The sequence below is a fragment of the Leptopilina heterotoma genome, unplaced genomic scaffold, assembly GCF_015476425.1.
Source record: "Leptopilina heterotoma isolate Lh14 unplaced genomic scaffold, ASM1547642v1 Lhet_264, whole genome shotgun sequence".
NCBI classification, from domain to species: Eukaryota; Metazoa; Arthropoda; class Insecta; order Hymenoptera; family Figitidae; genus Leptopilina; species Leptopilina heterotoma.
The window spans coordinates 188,907-205,271 of NW_025110974.1; the positions used below are offsets into that span (position 1 = coordinate 188,907).

A 16,365-nucleotide genomic window follows, 5' to 3' on the forward strand; every position below is an offset into this window, starting at 1 on the left:
TGCATTGTTTTTTCGCAGCTATTAAAAATTTTATTCGACCAATGAAAATTTTACGCTGGAATATTTGAAATTAACTGAAAGTTCATTTTTTTATAAAATTTTTACTAAAGAAATAGAGGGGGAAATAAATTTCAATTTTTTAAACATAAATTTTTTTATTTTTATTACATAAAATACATTTTTAAACTACTCGTATTTTTCCCTAAAACAAAAATCTATACAATCATAATGATGTGAAAATTTTTTTTTGTACACTAATAAAATCCCTGAATAAAAATTATTATATATTCAATTCTAAAATTTTAACATTTTCAATTCCGCAAATTTAACGTATACGTAGGTATTTTATTTTCTTTTTGTAAACATATTTTTTTTCGTTTAATTTGTATTTAAAAAAAATTCTATTTTCGTTTTTTATTGTTCTTTTGTCAATTTTTTCATTTTTGTTTTTATTTTTTATATACCGGGTGTTGAAAAAAAGAAAATTATTTTAACACTTATTTTTTTCTTCAAAAATCCTAATATTTATTTCGCTTTTTAAAATACTTTTTATAACATCCGGTATATTGAAAATAAAAATTGTGAAAATTTGATTTCGGTATAAAAATTGTATTTTTTATTGTAAATGTAAAATTTTATTGAACAATAATTAAAAAATTATTTTTAAATTCATCAGAAGTTTGAGTGTGCGTAATGCGCGTTGTTTTTCATTCGACCAGTGAAAATTAAGCGCGGGAAAATTAAATTTGTTTTGATTTTGAAAATTGAGTAATTAAATTTTTATTAATTTCATAAATAAATAAATTCATAAATTATTATTATTAAAAAAATAATTATAATATAATGTCAATAATACCTAATAGTAATAATAACAGAATGTTAATAATAATATAATAAACAGGATTACGCACACTCAACAATTACGTATTAATTGTAACATTAAAAATATTAATTTTTCTATATCACCTTTAAAAAAAAAAAATTCTTAAAATTTTTATATTTTAATTTTTTAAGTAAATAAAATTTTAGTAATCGAACAATCTGAATCACGGTATGAATTATATTTGTAAAACATTCGATGTCATTGTGAATACAACAGTCTTAATTTATCCAATATTATATATAATATTATATAAGAAAAAAAAGAAATATAAAAAAATTTTGTTTAATGAGAAAATTTCTTTTTTTTTAATAAACACTCACACATATAATAAAGAAAAAAAATTCCACTTGTGTCAATTATTATAAGTACTTTTTAATAAATGCTACAGTGTGTAAAAAATTAGTTCTTTTTTCTTGTTTTTTCTCAATAAATATTTTAATTAAAATGTATGTATATATTTATAATATATTTTTTTTGTTCTCTTTGTTTTTTAAAAAAAAAGAAAAATATTTACTTATCGAGTTTAATCACAAATGCTTCTCCAGGTGGGATACTGAGTTGTTTGAAATAAACATTTTCACCAAATTTGTGCTTTGGACCAATAACCATATGTCCACCATAATAGAGATTCGATAAATCTTTCATTTGTGATATTTTACCCAAGTTTGCTACAAAAACGTATGAATTTCGTCGTCGATATCTTCTTTCAATCACGATTAATTCGTCTTTTGTGTATCTGGAGAATTTTTTTTTTCAATTAATATTATGAATATCGTTAAAATAAATTTTTAATGTAATTTAAATTTGTTATTACATAGAAAAAAAAATTTTTAATGATGATTAGTCATTAGTTTAGTTTTAGGGGGTATTAGAAAAGTACTGCGCAAGTTTAGAGTCTAATGGACACTACTGCGCAGCTCTAGAGTGTATTTAAAGTTAGTGCGCATGTTTAGAGTTCACCAGAAACTACTGCGCAGGTCTAGAGTTGATTCAAAGCTACTGCGCAGGTTTAGAGTTCAATGCAAGTTATTGCGCAGATTTAAGGTTTAGTGAGAACTACTGCGCAGGTTCAGAGTTCATCAGTAGCTACTGCGCACGTATAGACTTCAATAGAAGCCTCTACGTAGTTTTTGGAGTCAATTAGAAGCTTCTGCGCAGGTTTAGAGTCTATCATAATTTACTGCGCACGTGTAAAGTTCAATAGGGTCTAGAACGCATGTTTAGAGTCAAATAATAGCTTCTGCGCAGATTTAGAGACTATTAGGAGCTACTGCGCAAGCCTAGAGTAAATTAAAAGTTACTGCGCAGGTTTAGAGAACAGAAGAAACCACTACGTCAGTTTTAGAATCCAAAAAATTCTACTGCGCAGGTCCAGAACTTAATAGAAGGTAGTGCGCATCAATAAAAGCAATTTTTGACATTATTTCTCAGATTTAGCTTGCAATGCGCAGTAGCTGAGATCGCTCTAAACTTCTGCGCAGTGAGTGCAGATATATTCATAAACTAATTACAGATAATTTCCCCACAAGAATTATCACCCAGCCTGATAAACAATATCGAACAATTCCAAAAAAGTAGAAAACACTTACCGAACATCACAATTCGCCTTTGGTTTATTATTATTGATCACAGACTTAACGTAAATAGTCGGCGTTTCTTTTCTGATACTGGTCATATTTGAAATCGCATCCCGTAGATTCGTTTCAATTGGATCGTTACTTTTCGACAACCATGGAATTTGATAAGAGGAAAATTTCTCATTAGCTCCACTATTAATGGCATCACTTTTATCCCAGTGCATTGGTGTTAAATTATGAACGTGCTCCAAGTCTGCATGTTCAGGACAATCACACTCGAGGATTCCTTTCTGCAAAAAGAAAAAAAAATGTACCTTTCAATTTCCCCGGAGCATTTTAAAGCCGATTCACACCCGTGCGCAGAAATATTTTCACCCTTCAACTTCTGCGCAGGTGCTGCGCAGTAAGTTTCCAGTGGATAAATTTCTGCGCACTCATTACCTCGTCACCGTAAAAGATACTGGGAGTGCCTGGCAGCATCATCGTCATGAGAACAACAGCGACACTCGCATTATTCACATTTAATGTCGATGTCACACGTTTTGTGTCAACATTACCAATGCTCCAATGTACCCAAGGATAGCCGGATTTTTCAAATAAAATTCCATCAAGAATATTATTAATTTGATCACGAATATTATTTGTTCCATTCGCCACGCTAATGTGAACGTCAATTAAATCAATTCTATTCAAAATTGCATTCTTCGCCAAAACACTTGTTGCATCTGTCAGTGTTTTAATGCTACAAATTAAAATTCTCCCCATTCCGAGAATTGACTTCCAATAGCGTAATTTGTTGGGAAAACTCTTTTCATTCACAAAATTCTCAAGACCCTTTAAATAAAAGCCGTCGACGCCTTTTTTGCTCCAAAATCTAATAGCAGAGGAGATATCATCATTTTCTTCAATTTCCGTTTCAAAATTAGTCGTCGTTGGTAAAATACCGCCCACCATCTAAAAAAAATTATTTATAGTTAAGAAAAAAGGTGATATGTGAGAAGTTTTCAAAAGCAAAGTTGACATAACCTCTAAAGATGATGGTGTCATTGTAGGTAGAAGCTCACTTAGAATTTCTCTTCGTTGTTTAAGAATTTGGCTAGTATCGTTATTAATGTTTGCTAAGTCAAGATTTTTAACGAACGGATAGAGTGGAATATCGAGAATAAGTGTCATATTTCGTTTGTGAATTTCTTGAATTAGTTCGTCAAAGTCATTCATTTGTCCAAGAATTGGATTCACGTCCATTAGACTAGTGACATTGTAGTAATATTCCGGATAATGATCGGCGGGGAATATTGAATTTAATCTCACGCCTTTAACTCCAAGTTTTTGTAGATAATCGAGTCGTTTTGTGATTCCCGGTAGATCACCAATACCATCGTTGATTGCCATTCCGTCCTGATAGGAACCGGGAAATATTTCGTAAAACAAACTTCCTTGCCACCATTCCACCTCAGGATCGCATCTAAAATTATTGAAATTAGGTTAATTTTGATTGAATTTGACGGGAAAAATGTGTCTGCGCATGTTTACGGTTCATCAGAAGCTACTGCGCATGTTTAGAGTTTAATAGGAGCTACTGCGCATGTTTAGAGTTCATCAGAAGCTAGTGAGCATGTTTAGAGTTTGGTACGAACTACTGCGCATGTTTAGAGTTCACAAGAAGCTACTGCGCATGTTTAGGGTTTAATAGGAGCTACTGCGCATGTTTAGAGTTCACCAGAAGCTACTGCGCATGTTTAGGGTTCATCAGAAGCTACTGCGCATGTTTAGAGTTTAATAGGAACTACTGTGCATGTTTAGAGTTCACCAGAAGCTACTGCGCATGTTTAGAGTTCACCAGAAGCTACTGCGCATGTTTAGGGTTCATCAGAAGCTACTGCGCATGTTTAGAGTTCATCAGAAGCTACTGCGCATGTTTAGAGTTAATTAGCAGCTACTGCGCATGTTTAGAGTCCATCAGAACCTACTGCGCATTTTAGCGTCTAATAGAAACTTCTTTTACAATCATACAATTCAATAGAAACTATAGCAAGACAGTATATTCACTTCATTGCAGTTTTAGAGTCGAAAAGCAATTGTCTAGAGTGGAATTAAAAATACTGCACACTTTTAGAGTGCAATTGACGCTATTACACCGTTTTGTAGTGTCACAAATGCTACCACTCTGCTGCAGAGTCCACTAAAAACTACAAAACGACTTTAAAAATACTTTTCAACACACTATACAAATTTTAGAGTGGGTTTAAAGTAACTCCGCATTTAGACAGTATATTAGAATTTACTGCGCAGTTTTAGCGTCTTGAAGAAACTACTGCGCAGTTTCTTTTACCCCTGCGCAGTAGTTCTGTACACATTATATCGATGCGCAGTAAGTGCAAATCAATTCTACACCTGTAGAATAATATTTTTCGTAGTTACTGGGCAGATGGAGAGTTTATTAAAATTTACTGCGCAGTTTTAGCTTCTTGTAGAAACTACTGCGCAGGCAAAATTTATTAAAAAGTATTTCCTAGTTGCGTAATTCAGAAAAAAGTGTTTAGAATTAATAGAAAAGTATACGAAGTAATAAATAGACCATTTTCCGAATGATGCGCAGTAGTATTCCATTTAGAAAATGTCTGCGCAGTTTCTTTTATCCCTGCGCAGTAGGTCTGTGCACATTCTATCGCTGCGCAGTAAGTGCAAATCGATTCTACAAGTATGGAACAATATTTTTCAGTTACTGGGCAGATGGAGAGTTTATTAAAATTTACTGCGCAGTTTTAGTGTTCTGTGTGAATTTCTGCGCAGATTTAGCGTCTTTTAGAAACTACTGCGCAGGCAAAATTTAGTAAAAAGTATTTCTCATTTGTGTAATTGAGAAAAAAATGTTTAGAATTAAAAAAAAGTATACGATGTCAAAAATAGACCATTTTCCAAACGATGCGCAGTAGTATTTCGTTTAATTAGCGTCTGCGCAGTTTATTTTACCCCTGCGCAATAGGTCTGCGCACATTCTATCGCTGCGCAGTAAGTGTAAATCGATTTTACAACTGTGGAATAATATTTTTCACAGTTACTGGGCAGATGGAGAGTTTATTAGAATTGACTGCGCAGATTTAGAGACTTTTAGAAACTACTGCGCAGGTAGAATTTAGTAAAAAGTATTTTCCAGTTGCGTAATTCAGAAAAAAGTGTTTAGAATTAATAGAAAAGTATATGAAGTAAAGAATAGACCATTTTCCGAACGACGCGCAGCAGTATTCCATTTAGAAAGCGTCCGCGCAGTTTGTTTTACCCCTGCGCAGTAGGTCTGTGCGTATTCTATCGCTGCGCAGTAAGTGCAAATTGATTTTACAAGTGTGGAATAATATTTTTCACTAATTGAATATTTTTTCAAAAATTAATATTTGCTAAAAAAAACAATAAATTCTTTTTATTATTACCTTCTTGGCATTGTTATGATAACGCCAATGACGAGTGCTACACAACCAATGAATATTGATATCATTGACCAGAAACATGTTTTTCTTATTAAGGGCCAATTCCATTTGGTGAAAATATAATTTTTTGGTGGCTTAGGAACGACCAATTGTATTCCAACTAATGGCGGTTTTCCTCCGTTCTCCTGATTGTAAAACTAAAGAGTTATAGTGTGAGTCGAAAAAATTGTTACAAAGCAACATGGTAGTAGTCGATTAGTGTTATTAATTACAGCGTCCACAAATTAAGAACAGCATCCGATTATTGATGGGTAAATATTTTAATCAGTATTTACATAACAGAATGAGAATTATTTTTTTTTTTGTGAAAAATTACAATATTATGTGACATTTTACTAGAATTTTGATATGCAATTTTTATCAAGTATTGCAACAATTTTATAACAAAATTTTCATTGACGAAAATAATAAAAAATATTAGTGTAATGTTGCTGTAACAATCAAAATTAGTTTTGTTACAATGTTGTAACAATCAAAATTTGTTTTGTTATAATTTTATAACAATCAGAATTATTTTTGTTATATTTTTGTAACAATTTAGTAAAAATCAAAAATGGTTTTGTTACAATTTTGTAACAATTTAGTAACAGTTAATATTATGTCAAAAATTTTGAAACAATTTTTTAACCAATCAAAATTAGTTTTGTTACTGTTTTGTAACAATTTTGTAAAAATCAAATTTTTGTTTTGTTACAAACTTGAAACAATTTTTAAACTTCAAACTTAGTTTTGTTACAGTTATATAACTAAAAAAAAATTACTTTTGTTGCAGTTTTTTAACAATTGTGTAACTATCAATTATTTGTTTTGTTGAATATAAAAAATGAAAATTAGTTTTGTTACAATTTTATAACAATTTTTGTAACAATCAAAATTATTTTCGTTACAGTTTTGTAACAATTTAGTAAAAATAAAATGTTAGTTTTGCTACAATTTTGAAACAAGTTTTTAACCAAAAAAATTAGTTTTGTTACAATTTTGTAACCATTTTTTAAAAATTAAATTTTTGCTTTGTTACAAACAATCAAATTTCTATTTTTTTACACTTTTGTAACAATCAAAATTAGTTTTATTACAGTTTTGTAATAATTTTGTAATAATTTTGTAAAATTTTTGTAAGAATATAATAATTGTTTAATGCAAATTTGCAACAATCAGATATTAATTTTGTTACAATAACAACATCACATTTTAGTAAAAATTTTGTTATAATTAAATGTTTGTTTCGTAAAAATGTTGTAACAATAAAATATTATTTTTGTTTTAATTATGTAACAATCAAATACTACTTTTGTTACAATAAAAGTGTCACATAATTTTTTTTAATGATTTTTTTTTTAATAATCTTATCACAAACAATATAACAATTATTATTTAACAATTAAAACTGTGAATATAATTATAAAACACGTATAAATAATTAAAAAAATGCTATCACTGTAGTAACAATAAATTATTACATTTTTTTGAACGTAAGGACTTGATTGGATTGTAATATTATTCTCATTATGTAATTGATTAATTTCAAAAAAGTGCGTGTCCCTCATGAATGAAACACTGAAGCACGTGATTGTAAACGAAGAACAAAAAAAAACAGTCAACACGCGAATTTATCAAAATCACTTATAAAGCGAGTCAAAGTTATAATTGTTAACGAGTTTATTTTATTTGTTGTTGAGTTGCCATGAAATATTTCACTCCGTGCCAAGGTAATTTGTTCATCAATAATAAAATTCAATGACAACTGTCAAAAGTAATTTTTTTTAAAACAATTTTTCTAAAATTTAAAATTATTTTATTAATTAAAAAATTACTTTTAGGTGAAAAAAATTAATTAATGGAATTAATTAATTAATTAATTAAATAAAATTTAAAAAATGAAAATCAATAAACAGATTAGTTGTTTAAATAATTAAATAATTAATTAAACAAGTAATTAACTTTTTGTTCATTAAAATTTAATATTATAAACAAATTATAATTAGCTTTGTAATTAATAAAATTAATTCCTAAAAAAAGTAATTTGTTTATTTATTTTTATTTTTTCAATTTTATTCATTAATTTTTTTAATTAATACTAAATTAATTAATAAACTTAAATTAAGTAATTAACAAACTTATTTACTGATTTTCATTTTTTAAATAATTTATTTAATTAACTAATATTAACATATATTACAAATAAAATTCGAAATTAATTTAACAACTTAGTTAATTGTTGCAATATTTTTTTTTAGTTTATCAACAATTAATTAGAAAATGTATTTTACGAAAAAAATTAATTATTAAATCAATAAGTTAATTAAAAACACTTTTAAAAACAATTTCTTTATTAATAAACAATTAGTATTTTTTAATAAAAAAAATTATTTTTTTCTTAGTAAAAATATGATTATTAGTAAATTTTTTTTTATTTCTTTAGTTATTTTTTTGTCACTTTTAACAATTGTATTAGTATTAATTCTTACAATTAACACTTGACTCTGTCAAAGTTTCAAAAAAAGCAAAATGAAACCGTAACCGACAAATATGAATACAAATATTATTTTTAAAAATGAATGGCTTTTTTACATACGTTTAAAATTAAATTTTGCTAAATGTAAAAAAAAGAAATATTTGTAATTTAAAGAAAAAAAATTATTTTTTAAAAATATTTTGTTAATAAAAAATTTTTACCAGTGCCTGTGCGTCTGGTGCCAAATGTTGATAAGCTTCATTTAATTGTGTGAGCAATTGTGTACAAACTGGTTCATTTTTGATACTGCTATTGCTACTGCTACTCGTTGATTCCACCATTGGATCACGAGAACTCGGTTCTGTAAATTTCGTAAATTTTTTTGTTTATTAATATATTCAAGACAACAACAATAACAACAATAGTAAATAATAATAAAAATTATAATAAAAAATAATAATAAAAGTAACAATAAAATGAAACAACAATAACAACAATACAAATGTCAATAATTATAATAACAACAATAAAAACAATAATTTTTTTGTTTATTAATATAATTAAAACAACAACAATAGTAAATAATAATAAAAATTATATTAAAAAATAATAAAAGTAAAAATAAAATAAAATAGCAACAACAACAATACAAATGTCATTAATTATAATAACAACAACAATAATAATACAATTAACAAAACAGAAAAAACAACATAAAAATCAACAAGAAAAATTGAAATAATAAAAAGAATTACAAGAATAAGAAACAAAAACAATAAAAATAACTGTAACAATAGCAATAATAATATGCCAAAGACAATATAAAATAAGGAAAAATTTTAAAAATGTTAATAACAACAAAAATGCAGAAACAATTATAGCAACTGGTACAATAGCAATAGCAAAAACAATTTTTAAAATAACAGGAAAAATTATAACAATGTCAATAACAAAAGCAATATCAAAATACAGAAACAATAATAATAACTTTATCAATAGCAACAGTTTTTGTATTTTTTCTGATGTATGCTGTTATTATTGTTGTTTATTGCTTTTTTTGTTGTTGCTGTTTTTAGTTTTTCTTAGTTTTAAGTTTAGTTATTGTTTCTATTGATTTTTTGCTTTTTTGTTTGTGTTCGTTGCTATTCTTACTTATGTTATTGTTCTTGTTCTTTTGTCTGTTCTTGCGCAGCATTTATTTTTGCTATTGTTTATTGCTTTTGTAATTTTGTAATTAAATTTGTTTCTGTTTAATATGTCATTCTTTATTCTTTTTATATAAAAATTGCTATTATTGTTCTTGTTTTTGATATCGATAATGTTATAATTTTCTTATATATTGTTATTGTTTTTGTTGCTGCATAGTTTGTGTTTTGCCTTCGTCTTTGCTATTTTAGCGCCATTTTCTCTGCTGACCGTAACAAATAGCTTGACCCCCCCTCCCCCCTAAAGCGTTACGTATTTTTTGAACGGCCCCTTTCTGTTGTTATTAACAATTTTTTAATTTTTCCTGTTTTTATATTTTCTTTGATATTTTATTATTGCCATTGTCACAGTTATTTTTATTGTTTTTGTTCTTTATTCTCATAATCTTTTATTATTATAATTTTTCTTGTTGATTTTTATATTGTTTTTGCAGTTTTGTTGTTTGTATTGTTATTGTTATTGTTATTGTTATTGTTATTGTTATTGTTATTGTTATTGTTATTGTTATTGTTATTGTTATTGTTATTGTTATTGTTATTGTTATTGTTATTGTTATTGTTATTGTTATTGTTATTGTTATTGTTATTGTTATTGTTATTGTTATTGTTATTGTTATTGTTATTGTTATTGTTATTGTTATTGTTATCGTTATTGTTATTGACATTTTTTTGTATTTTGTTATTGTAGTTGTTATTGTTATTGTTAAATTTTTTCATCTTGTTTTTTGTATTATTGTTATTCTATTAATTGCATTTCTCCCCTTTCGATATTATTATGGTTAAAAAATTTTTCTTTGTGCTTTAATTTAAATGTGATATTAAATTTAAATAAATGAATTATTGATGAATCAACGTATAGATTAGAATGTATGAAGCTTTATTCTTGTCAATATTAATATTAAGTGGAACTAATTTAAGTGAAATTTGTGAAATGAACAGTTGACGAACTTAAATTGAAAGAATTTCAATCACTGTCAAAAATGTTTATCAACTATTTTTTATTGAATTTCAGTTTGTTTATGAAAAAAATGTAATTGTTAAATTTATGTAATTAATCAAAAAGTCAAATTTTGATCCTGATTCAATTTAATTTGTATTTTAATTTAATTTCAATAACAATTTCATTTGTTTAGTAATTGATAATAAATTTAAATCAATTACAAATTAAAATTGAAAGACGTTAACAATTTTTTTTTTTTTTTTTTAATTACAAATTATAGTTATTTTATTATAAAATTTTATTAATAATTTCTTTTTTTTTTAGGTTTTTTTTCATTAATAGCAAAATAAATTAATATTATTTGTTAAATAAATAAATAAATGTGTCATTAAATAAAAAGGGGGGAGGGTGTGTGGTTTAATTAGTAGAATACTATTGTTACAATGAGCGTTTTATGTTACAATCGATAAAAAAATGTTTGCTATCGCAGAACTCAATACCTTCTTCAACAATCTTCACTGGTTCCATTTTTGAATATTTTTATATATAAATCACAATTCACATTTATTATAAAGAATCTAAAGTTTAAAAGTGAAATTTTTTTTAAAATTTTAAATAATTAATTAAAATACAATAAAAAAAATTATTTCTAAAAATCTTTTTTTTCCTCTTTCTCTTTTATTATCCTCACATTATTTTACACTAAATTAAACACACTTTTTGAACAATAGTAAAATTTTTATTTTCATTAATTTTTTATTTTTCATAAATTTTTCAATTCTGGCTTTTTTCATTTATTTGAAATTTATTAAATTACACTCAAAAACAATTTGAAAGAAATAGAAAAAAAATTTTGATTTAATTTGAAGAAAAAATTTTTCATTTAAAAAATTATTAATTAATTAATGTTTTTCAATTCTGTAAACATAATTTTTTTTTTTTAAAGAAAAGCTTGTGCATTTATTTATTTAGTTGTAAAACTGTTAGTTTTGTAAATAAAAAAAAGAAAAATTAATTAATGCAATTGTTTAATTAATTGTTAATTAAGGAAATTTTTTTATTTCACTTATGTTAATAAAACTTTTTTTTCCATTCAAAACAATGTTCACTGGTAATTTTCTGTTTTTGAAAACTGTGGACAAGAGGACAAAAAAATGACACACGTAAATTTATTTTCTATTCTTTCGCGTGGGCAAAAATGAATTGTGATGGAATTGTTAAATGCGGGGAGCACGAGCTTCGCAAAGTGATCACGTGACTCTGACGAAACACTTTTTAAGAGCAATAAAAGAATGACCATGAAGTATACGGTCCTATTTCCATTTTTTATGGTAAAGGTAAAATTATAATTTTCCCCTAATTGTGTAATTGAATTAATTTTTCTTGTAAACAATTTGTTTATTTATCTTGAGAGAAGAAATTAATGGAAATAAATTAATTAAGAAATTAATTACAAAAAAAACAAAACTTTTTTTAACTAAAGAATACTTTTTTAATCAATTAAAATTTTTTTTAACCAAAAGAATATTTTTTTGATAAAAAAAAAATTTTTTTCTAACTAAAAGATATTTTTTATTTAAAAAAATTAAATTTGTAAACTAAAGAATACTTTTTTAATCAACAAACATTTTTTAATAATTACAGAATATATTTTAATATAGAAGAAAAATTATTTTATATTCAAAGAATATTATTTTTTGTAACTAAGAAATATTTTTTTTTATAAGAAACAAAATTGTTGGTTAACTAAAGAGAATACTTTTTTAATCAACGAAAAAATTTTTTTAAATAAAGAATACATTTTAATAAAGAAGAAAAATTATTTTATGTTGGAGAACATTTTCTTAAAGAAATGAAATTTTTGATAATTACAGAATACTTTTTTTGATAAATTAAAATTTGTTGTTAACTGAAGAATACTTTTTTAATAAATAAAATTTTTTTTTGTAACTAAGTAATATTTTTTTATAAAAAACAAAAGTATTGGTTAACTGTAGAGAATACTTTTTTAATCAACAAAAGAAATTATTTTAATGAAGAATACATTTTAGTAATGAAGATAAATAATTTTAAGCTGAAGATAATTTTTTTAAAGAAACTAATTTTTTTGTAACTAAAGAATATCATTTGTTATATAAAAAACAAAATTTTTTGTTAAATAAAGAATACTTTTTCAATCAACAAAAATTTTTTTGTAACTAAAAAATATATTTCAATAAAGAAAGAAAATTATTTTAGACACTAAAGAATACTTTTTAATCAACAACAATTTTTTATAACTAAAGAATATTTTTTTGGATAAATTAAATTTGTTAACTGAAGAATACTTTTTTAATAAAAAATTTTTTTTTTGTAACTAAGAAATATTTTTTTTATAAAAAACGAATTTTTTTTTAATTAAAGAGAATATTTTTTTAGTCAAAAAATAATTTTTTTGATAATACTGAATACATATTAATAAAGAAGAAAATTATTTTATGTTGAAGAACATTTTTTTAAAGAAACAAAATTTTTGATAACTACAGAATACTTTTTTAATAAATTAAAATTTGTTGTTAACTGAAAAAAACTTTTTTTGTAACTAAGGAATATTTTTTTATAAAAAACAAAATTTTTGATTAACTAAAGAGAATAGGTATTTTTTGTCAACAAATAATTTTTTTTAAATTAAGAATACATTTTAGTAAAGAAGATAAATTATTTTATGCTGAAGAACATTTTTTTTAAAGAAAGAAAATTTTGTGCAACTAAAGAATATTGTTTGTTATAAGAAACGAAATTTGTTGTTAAATAAAGAATACTTTTTCAATCAAAAAAAATATTTTTGGAACTTATAAATATATTTTAATAAAGGAAAATTATTTTAGACACTAAAGAATGCTTTTTTAATCAACAACAATTTATTATAACTAAAGAATATTTTTTTGATAAATTAAAATTTGTTTTTAGCTGAAGAATACTTTTTAAATAAAAAAACTTTTTTTTGTAACTAAGGAATATCTTTTTACAAAAAACGAAATTGTTTTTTAATTAAAGAGAATACTTTTTTAATCAACAAACAATTTTTTAAAACTAAGGAATATATTTTAATAAAGAAGAAAAATTATTTTATACTGAAGAGTATTTTTTTTATAAAAACAAAATTTTTCTTAATTAAATAAACAAGAAACAAGAAATAATTTATCTAATACAAAAATGTGTTTTTTAACTTCAGAAAAAATTTTAAAAATTGTAATAATAAATTTTTTATATTAAAACAAAAAAATTGAATAAAAAAAAGTTTACTTTTTGTTTCAAAAAAAGTTTTTTTTTAAATTAAAAACAAATTTATTTTGAGTTATAATTTTTAAATTAGAAAATATTTTCCAAAAAAATAATTTTCAAATTGAATACATATTTTCCAAAAGAACATAATTTTGAAATTAAAAAATATTTTCTAAAAAAAAATAATTTTTTTATAAAAAAAAATATTTTGAAATTAAAAACGAAAAAAGTGTTTCCTTTTTTTTATATTTACCATCGTGAAGTGGTTTACTCGAACTGTTAACAATATTCATAAAAACATTTAGTCCATCTTCAGAATTAATATTTTCCGAACTTGGAGATGCTGGAATTTCCAAAGGACTTTCGATATGATTAAAAACTGGAATCATTTCCGGTATTTTTCTCACCACACGAATTGTGGGACTTGGTGTCAATAGAGGACAATCCGACGTTTCTTCGTCCTTAAAAAAAAATTGTTCATTTAATTCTGTTATTTTCTTTCAAAATTAATAATAATAATTGCTATTATTAATACTAATTAATTATAATAAATTAAAATATTTTTTAACAAGCTTTTCGTTATTACTAATAATAATAAAATAATTTGTTCATAATAAAAATAAATTGTTATTAGCATTAATAATTATTTGTTATTAATAATAAATTATTAATTATTATATTAATAATTATATTAATAATATATTAATAAGAATTAATAAATTTTTATTAACTAATTAATAATAACTTGTAATTAACTAATTAATTGTTATTAACAATTAACAAACTTCCTTAACAAAAAATTGTTTTTAATAATTAACTACTTCACTGTTATGAAAAACAATAAATTAATTGTTATTAATATTTTCAATAACTAATCAGTTTTTGTTATTAAAAAGTTAAATAAACAAATTTTTTTGTTATAAATAATTATCTAATTAATTGCTAACAGTTAAAATAATATTAAATTTTTAATAACTTATCATATAATTAGAATTATTAGTCATCGATTTTTTATTTAATCACAAGGGAGATTTTTTTTTATTTAATTAATTTAAAAAATAAACCTTCATACCTGTGGTTGTTGACTATTGATTAAATTTTTTGAACTTTGTGAATTTGAAAATTCCTGAGGTAGTACAACTGACATAAGACTCTCATTTTTTTGTTTATTATTCATTTTTGTAACTGAAAATATTGAAATCAATGAAAAAGAAAATATTTAGAAATCAAATAAATAAAAAAATTATTTAATAAATAAATAAACAAATGAAAATGTAATTAGAAAAAAAGTTTAATTAAAGAAATTAGGTTTTAATTATAATTTAAAAAATTGAAAATTTTAAGATGATGTAATATTTAATTATTAGCATTTTTTTTTTGTTTTTTTACTGACTTTTTTTTCATTTTTAAACTTGAATTTTACTGTTTGCTAAATTATTTTTTTTACTGTAATAATTAATAAATAAAATAAATAACTAAATAAAATAAATTAATAGATAGAATAAATAAATAAATAAATGAAAATAAATAAATAAAAAATAATAGTAAATTTAATTAATAAATAATTGTTTATTAATTGAATGTTTTACAATTTTATTTCTAATAAACTCTGAGAAAAATTGAACAAAAAAATTGCAAATTCCTAATTACATTTTTTTCATGTAAATAAATAAAAATTGCACTTACCAAAAAATAATCCAATTACTTCAATTGGTAGGAAAAATATATCAACAATTTTTCATAATTTTTCTTCTTTGATTAAAAAAATCAATTATTCCAGTAAAAGTATCAATTTTTTTTTTATCACACTGACACAATATTAATTTGTAATAATTTAAAAAATAACAACTTGTATATTTCGTTATTAATAAATAGAAAAAAAAACTTAATATTTTTTCACTCCAAAAAATTATTGTCGATCAATTTTTTAATTTTTCAAAAATTTTTTCACCATTTTCTATTTTATTAATTCGTCGTTTCGATGAAATTTTTCTTAATGCGTAAAATACTTGCAATTATAGATATATATTTACATATACATATATATGTATGTATGTATATATATATATAAAATAGAAAAAAAATCACAGAATTTTATGCCAAAAAAAAATTAGAAATTTTGTTCAAGAAAGAAAAAAAAAATTTTTTTCTATAATTTTAAATTAATGATGATGAAAAAAATTGTAAATTTTTGCACAGATGAAAAAATTTATATGAACAAAACTGGTCGTTGATGATATTTTAGAAATTTTACTGTGTGAATCAACATTTTGTGACTCTCTCTCTCGCGGTTATAATATATTTTTAGTAATACATTTCCGTGTGTATCGAAGCACAGCAGCTGACGACGTTTCATTTGCGTCGATTCTGCGCCCCAGAATTCACCCTTCGTCAGGGACGTCAATGATAGTCGAAAAACGCAGAAAAGAAAAAATTTTTTTTTCAAATTTCATTTTTATAAAAATTATTTTAAAAAAATTTTGTTAAAATAAAAATCCTCCCCCCCTACGTTTAGTTAAAAAAAATTTTTTTAGGAAAGTTTACTGTTTAAATTTA

The 16,365-nt window shown here is 23.6% G+C and overlaps 1 protein-coding gene across 4 annotated transcripts; it reads right to left on the reverse strand.

Annotated features, from left to right (window-relative positions):
* Window positions 1–550: 550 nt before the first annotated feature.
* On the reverse strand, window positions 551–15,641 carry LOC122503568 (neutral and basic amino acid transport protein rBAT-like). Of its 4 annotated transcripts, XM_043614151.1 has the most exons (10): window positions 15,496–15,641; window positions 14,882–14,994; window positions 14,063–14,270; window positions 8,622–8,761; window positions 8,521–8,538; window positions 5,889–6,070; window positions 3,487–3,925; window positions 2,902–3,414; window positions 2,473–2,750; window positions 551–1,619 (listed from the first exon to the last, which is right to left on the reverse strand). In XM_043614151.1, exons 2-10 carry the CDS (start codon window positions 14,984–14,986, stop codon window positions 1,394–1,396), a joined length of 2,109 nt encoding a protein of 702 aa, XP_043470086.1. In that variant the 5' UTR covers window positions 14,987–14,994; window positions 15,496–15,641; the 3' UTR covers window positions 551–1,393. The 4 variants fall into 4 exon arrangements, with proteins under 4 accessions (XP_043470086.1, XP_043470088.1, XP_043470087.1 ...); XM_043614153.1 differs by lacking the exon at window positions 8,521–8,538; XM_043614152.1 differs by lacking the exon at window positions 8,521–8,538 and having other exon boundaries at window positions 5,889–6,082.
* Between the last annotated feature and the right edge of the window lie 724 nt (window positions 15,642–16,365).